Raw genomic sequence first — 6000 nt, 5'->3', positions numbered from 1 at the left:
GTGAAGTTGTGAAATTTACAGCAAATTGTTCTGACTATGCTTTACATAAATATACTGGCTCTATACTTTATACAAATATGCTGATGACTGCTGGTAAGAATTGTGTGTGCATGTGCATGAAACAGAGCAGAGAACTGTAGAAGAGCAGGTGCAATGAGGCTCGAGTGAACCACACTCACATATACGTTCCCTGATAATGTGGTTAAATCTGCAGAAAGGTAGAAGTGAGGCTTTTTTTCAGCGTCAGTGGGAAGGGTAATTCTTAGTCATGGGCTAATACTCGAAAGAGCATTAGCTTCATGGCACTAAATTTCTCTTTCCATGAGGACATTTTTATGCTCTCTTCTACTGCTGAGTCAGAAGTAATTCAACTGAGGTAAAGAGAGGTCTTCAGTATTGTGATGATTGTACACTCAGAGATTAATCATGGGTCTGTATAAAAAGACCTCTAGAGCAAAAAATCCAGCTTTAAAGGAAGTTGAGATCCATGGAAATAATAGTACTGATGATAGCAGTAGGACTTAAAATTCATAAAAGTATATGTCGTGGTTTAACCCCAGCCAGCAACTAAGCACCACGCAGCTGCTCACTCACTCCCCCCCCACCCCCAGTGGGATGGGGGAGAAAATCGGGAAAAAGAAGCAAAACCCACGGGTTGAGATAAGAACAGTTTAATAGAACAGAAAAGAAGAAACGAATAATGATAATGATAACACTAATAAAATGACAACAGCAATAATGAAAGGATTGGAATGTACAAATGATGCGCAGTGCAATTGCTCACCACCCGCCGACCGACACCCAGCTAGTCCCCGAGCGGCGATTCCCTGCCCCCACTTCCCAGTTCCTATACTGGATGGGACGTCACATGGTATGGAATACCCCGTTAGCCAGTTTGGGTCAGGTGCCCTGGCTGTGTCCTGTGCCAACTCCTTGTGCCCCTCCAGCTTTCTCGCTGGCTGGGCATGAGAAGCTGAAAAATCCTTGACATTAGTCTAAACACTACTAGCAACAACTCAAAACATCAGTGTTATCAACATTCTTCACATACTGAACTCAAAACATAGCACCGTACCAGCTACTAGGAAGACAGTTAACTCTATCCCAGCTGAAACTAGGACAGTATACTAAAAGGAGGAAATTATGCTCTCAGTTACACTTGCACACCTCCACATATATTTTTTGTTGTTGTTCTGTTAGTATTCAAATAAAACAACAATTTAAATATCATACATATAAGGCAAATCCAGACTGAATATAAAATCTAAAGGTAATATTTGGATATATTAATATTTCAGATAGATTATTTGATGGCAAAACTGGAGTAATCTGAAACTATTCTGCAATTTTGGATAGTCAGTGTAAAGAGTTCATGAAAGATATATAATGTAAGCAGATTTACAGGAAATAAGAAAGGAGTGGAACTCTTTCAGGATGGCAGTGATATCATATTCAGACTGCACAGTATGATATTAGTGTATAAGGAGTACTAGACGATTTAGTCTGAATTGTGAAGATCCATGTTAGTAAGGCAGACAAAGGACTGAGTGCAAGGGTAGTGGTGAATCTGAAACGTGGTGAATAGCATCACTGACTGGGCTTGCTCTGGGAGATAAGCTTAGGGAAAGCTGTTAGCTGTGTGTAATTTCCAAAGTAGAAAGGAGATAGATGCACATGGCTATGGATTGCACAGGTGGATAAATTATACAATATTATAGGTAGATAATGTTTTAATGACCTATTGAAGAAGCTAAAATCTGGTTCATTATTAGGCTTAGAGTGGATGATACAGATTTAAATGTGCATTTAGAAGCAGAAGAAAGTGAGATGGTGTGACAGGAGTGGGTGGAAACTTGACTTTAAAAAAAAGAGTAAAACATCTAAATTTTGGGGACTTAGCTAACTAGACTTCACGGAATTACTGGGATTCTAAATACATGGAAAGTATAAAAGAGTGAAGTAGCACTAGTTATGAAAGTAGTAGTGCTAACTTTAAGGTTGAGGACAGCAGAAACACCAGGACTGTGCAGAGATTCTTTGTTAACTGAATACTGGGCAGAGATACTTGAGCTTGCTCTCTGTGAATGGGAATGTCTGCACAGCATAGCTGGGAGATTATCAACCAAGTCTCAGTGGGAGTATAGCAACTATAGTACAATATACTGCTGTATCCAGGCTAATTAGCAATTATCCTTCAAGTAGCAGGTAAACTGTTCTTGGATGCTTTTATATTCAGTTGTAACTACTAATATATTTGTAAAGGGGGCTATTTAAGTTAATGTCTTATATTCCACAATTCTCTTTCAGAACCTGCAAAGCCAGAAGGACTTAAGTTCTTCAATGTTTCATCATATTCTTTTTCACTGTATTGGAGACTACCGTATGGACATGTAGACAGATTTCATGTGGATCTTATTCCTGATCATGGTTCTGTTGTTATCCTAGATCTTGGAGTTAGGGAGTATCAAGTATGTGTTTTTATTACATGACTTGCGTGGCCAGCTTTTCTTTATGCACTGTGCTCATGAGGAATTCAAGCTTGACTCCTTAGCTATTTAATGCAAATATGAATATGAAAGTATTAATGAAAAATTGGTGAGAGCAAATTTCAGCATCCAGAGTTTGGTAACTAACAACAGGTAGTGAATTTACTTTTTTTTTTTTTTTTTAAGTCTGCTGGAAGGATACAGCCAGTCGTCCAAGGGTTCATGAATAGTTTAACAAAGGAAGAGCAGAGCTATTGAGTAATACAGGCTCATTAATTGTGTACTTGCCAGGAAGATCTGTGCTTAAATCATTAATGCAGGCAACATTTCACTGCTAAGCCATCAAAAAGAAATAGGAGCACTTTTTGATTCTGCTGTCTGGAAAATATAATGATATTAACAGAAATAATGGTTATTCTGGTTGTTTTGCTTTTGTTTTTTATTGGAACTGCAAAGATACAGGTATTGTACATAAATGCTTGCTAAAAAGTTGTTATGTTTATTTCAAAAGATGGGCTATCTTAAGCATCAAAAACTTGTAAGTTTTTCAGGCTGCTTTTGTGTTTATTATTTCAAAAAGGAATTTTATAATGCTTCATATTTACTTTGATAATGATGATGATACAGAAAAACTTCATAGATACACTGATAGGTGATTCTGTGATAAAATTAATAGTTAATTTTGTTGTTCTTTAATATTGAATGTTATACGAATCTTATGGAGGGTAGTTAAATAAGATGGCAAAATACTGTACTGGAGCTAACAGATGTAAACTATAGTTTTATACTGTTGTATTTCTAAAAGCTTATTAACAGATCACTTTTAGTAATGCAATGCTTAAACTTTTGGGTTTGGGGTTTTTTTTTTCATTTTCATAATTCTTGGTGAAAGACTTAAATAAATCTATGTCCTATTTCAGGCTGATTTTTCTAATACTATTCCTGGAACAACGTACAATGTTACAGTTTCTTCAGTTTCTTCTTCACTCTACAGTTCACCTGCAAGTAGAACAGTGACAACAAATGTGACAAGTGAGTTAATAATGACTGATGAAATTTTGTTAATTTTTTTTAACTATGCTTTTTTGTATTTATTATGTGCACAGTAGTATCTGAGAAATGATAATCAGTTTTGAACATTCTTTTTTTTTTTGTTTTTCATCTTCTTTAACCATAAAAAAATACACTGAGGTGTTCTATGAGAGCATGAGAGTTTCTGTATCAGATATTTTTAAGAAGCAGCCCTGGGTAGGAGTTGTAATTGTATTCATCCATTAGCTTGGCTATTTAAAAAAAAAAAAAGAGAGAAGGAAAAAAAACCATGAAGGAGAACAATTTATAAGCTTTTGAAAATATCCATGTCCCATTTTATATGTATAGTGGTAGACTTCGGAGACATTTCAAAAAAATGTAGCCATATCAGACATGTTTTGTAAGAGAGTGCAGTTTGGTTTTGATTGGTTTTAGGGAAAGGAACTGAAATTAAGCATGCTAGAATGTCTCAAATATTAAATTGGCATTAAACTCTGTTTTGTCCATGAAGATCTTGAGCATTACATTTTTTACATTCTTACAGAAGAATGTTCCTGGTGTTCCAAAATTTATTTAATTGTTTTTGTAACAGGACTCTAGCCAGGAAGAAAGCTTTTTATTCAACAGTACGTTAGTTTTCAGTAGTTTTACTGTTTTATGCTGGCAGATGATTTAATTTCTTTATAGAAGCTGTGAAGGTGTCTCCATTATCTGGAAACTTAATTAAAAGCTGTTTTATATGTGTGTGTTTGTGTGTGTGTGTATACATTTATATAAAAAAAAAAAAAATTTTTTTTTGTTTGTTTTTTGTTGTTGTTGTTTAGATCCTGGGCCTCCTGCGTTCCTCGCAGGTGAAAGAGTGGGCTCTGCTGGGATTCTGCTGTCATGGAATACGCCGCTGCATCCAAATGGGAGAATTCTCTCCTATATTGTTAAATATAAAGAGGTCTGCCCATGGATGCAAACAGCTTATACACAGGTCACAACAAAGCCAGATAGTTTGGAAGTTCTTCTTACCAGTCTTAACCCTGGAACAACTTATGAAATTATGGTAAAAGCTTCATGAATGCCTTTTAGTATTTTGAATTCTGAATTATTGTAAATTGTGTGAGTTTATGGTAGCTCCATATAGTGTTTTCTGAAGGACCTTGCTAATTACTGTTGCCATATAACAAAATATATTAGCCAGGTATATGTTTACAGTAGTCATTTTTAAATCTACTTTAAATAATTTCCAGCCAAAATTGTACTAAAATGTAGTTTCTTCTATTGATATTCTTATTGACATATGGCATTTGTTGTAAAAAGTAAAAAGCAAAGGGTAGAATTTTCAAGAATATCTAAACCCTTCTTCATCTGCGTTGAGATTTAATCTTTCAAATCACTGGTGCCCTTTGGATATTACACATAGATTTCTAAATCATCTCAGCCAGATCCAGAAAAGCATGTAGGTACATACTTCTTTCTTTGATTTTAAACTTAATTAGTTTAAGAAGGAGTTTTCCTGCCTGAATATCTGTTTAGATGTAGCCTGTAAACACCTTAGCCTGGTTTCCCTAAGGCTGGGAGTTTTAGTTGGTGTTATCTCCTGAAATAAAAAAGTCATACTTTTCCATTCCCTTTCCATAGATTTTATTGCCTAGATATTCACAGTGAATATCTACTGCCAAAATCAGTACATGTATTTTCATGACTTCTCTATGTGGAATTTGTTTACATTGAGATTAGGCACTCCTGATCAGAGTGGACAGAAATAAACTGCTGTCCTCTTGGCAATATCTGCTAAGCAGTTCTTCGCCTGTCTTACTCTTTCATAAGAACCTTGGAGACGTGCTTCTTTTCAGTATCAAGAATGAAATGAAATTATGTGTTTGATTTGCTTCTTTCCATATCATGTATGTTCCTATAGCGCAAAGCTATAAAAAAATATTGAAGTTGACCAGACTAGGAATAGGACTGTGCAGTGATTCTTTGTAAAGGTGGTATGTGTGTAACAAAGTATGTGTGTAAGAAAGTAAAAATATAGTTATGTCTGCCATTGGGGGAAAGTTGCTCACTGTGAATCTAGTCATGATGACCATACTGATAAAAGCCAGTATATCCACAGCTGGAGAAATGTTTATCCTTTGATCTCCTGCTGCCAGTCATCTGTTTAAAAAAAACCAAAACAACAAAAAAACACAAAAAAAGTTCAGCTACTGTTTGAGAAAAGTATTATCACTTAGACTCTAAGCAGATTAATCTCCTCAGACAAAAGTTATTAAGATAATTCAATTTGCAATTCTAAGTACCTCAGTAGCACTTGTGTGGGGTTCAATATTAAAGGTTTTGCAAATTCCATTCTTTGCTCCATACATGAATCTTCCCTGGGAAAACTCTGGGACATTTTAAATCGTTTGTTTTAGCAATAATTTGCCCTTTGTTTATATATATGAGAGGCAATCCTTCCCATTGATGGTGCCTGAAACATTGATCTTAGAGC

General features: G+C 35.4%; 1 protein-coding gene across 2 annotated transcripts in view; it reads left to right on the top strand.

Annotated features, from left to right (window-relative positions):
- Positions 1-2792: 2792 nt before the first annotated feature.
- The window catches only part of PTPRQ (protein tyrosine phosphatase receptor type Q), a 111291-nt gene continuing 108083 nt past the window's right edge, over positions 2793-6000 (top strand). For both annotated transcript variants that reach the window (XM_030003179.2, XM_030003178.2), the window contains exons 1-3: positions 2793-2948; positions 3407-3518; positions 4343-4569. In XM_030003179.2, the coding sequence (XP_029859039.1) occupies positions 2877-2948; positions 3407-3518; positions 4343-4569 (411 nt within the window). In that variant the 5' untranslated portion in view covers positions 2793-2876. The remainder of the gene's footprint in view (positions 2949-3406; positions 3519-4342; positions 4570-6000) is intronic.

This window comes from Aquila chrysaetos, chromosome 26 (genome assembly GCF_900496995.4).
Source record: "Aquila chrysaetos chrysaetos chromosome 26, bAquChr1.4, whole genome shotgun sequence".
Classification (NCBI taxonomy): Eukaryota; Metazoa; Chordata; class Aves; order Accipitriformes; family Accipitridae; genus Aquila; species Aquila chrysaetos.
Note: the sequence above shows the minus strand (reverse complement) of the source record. Positions and strands in the feature narration are given on the sequence as shown.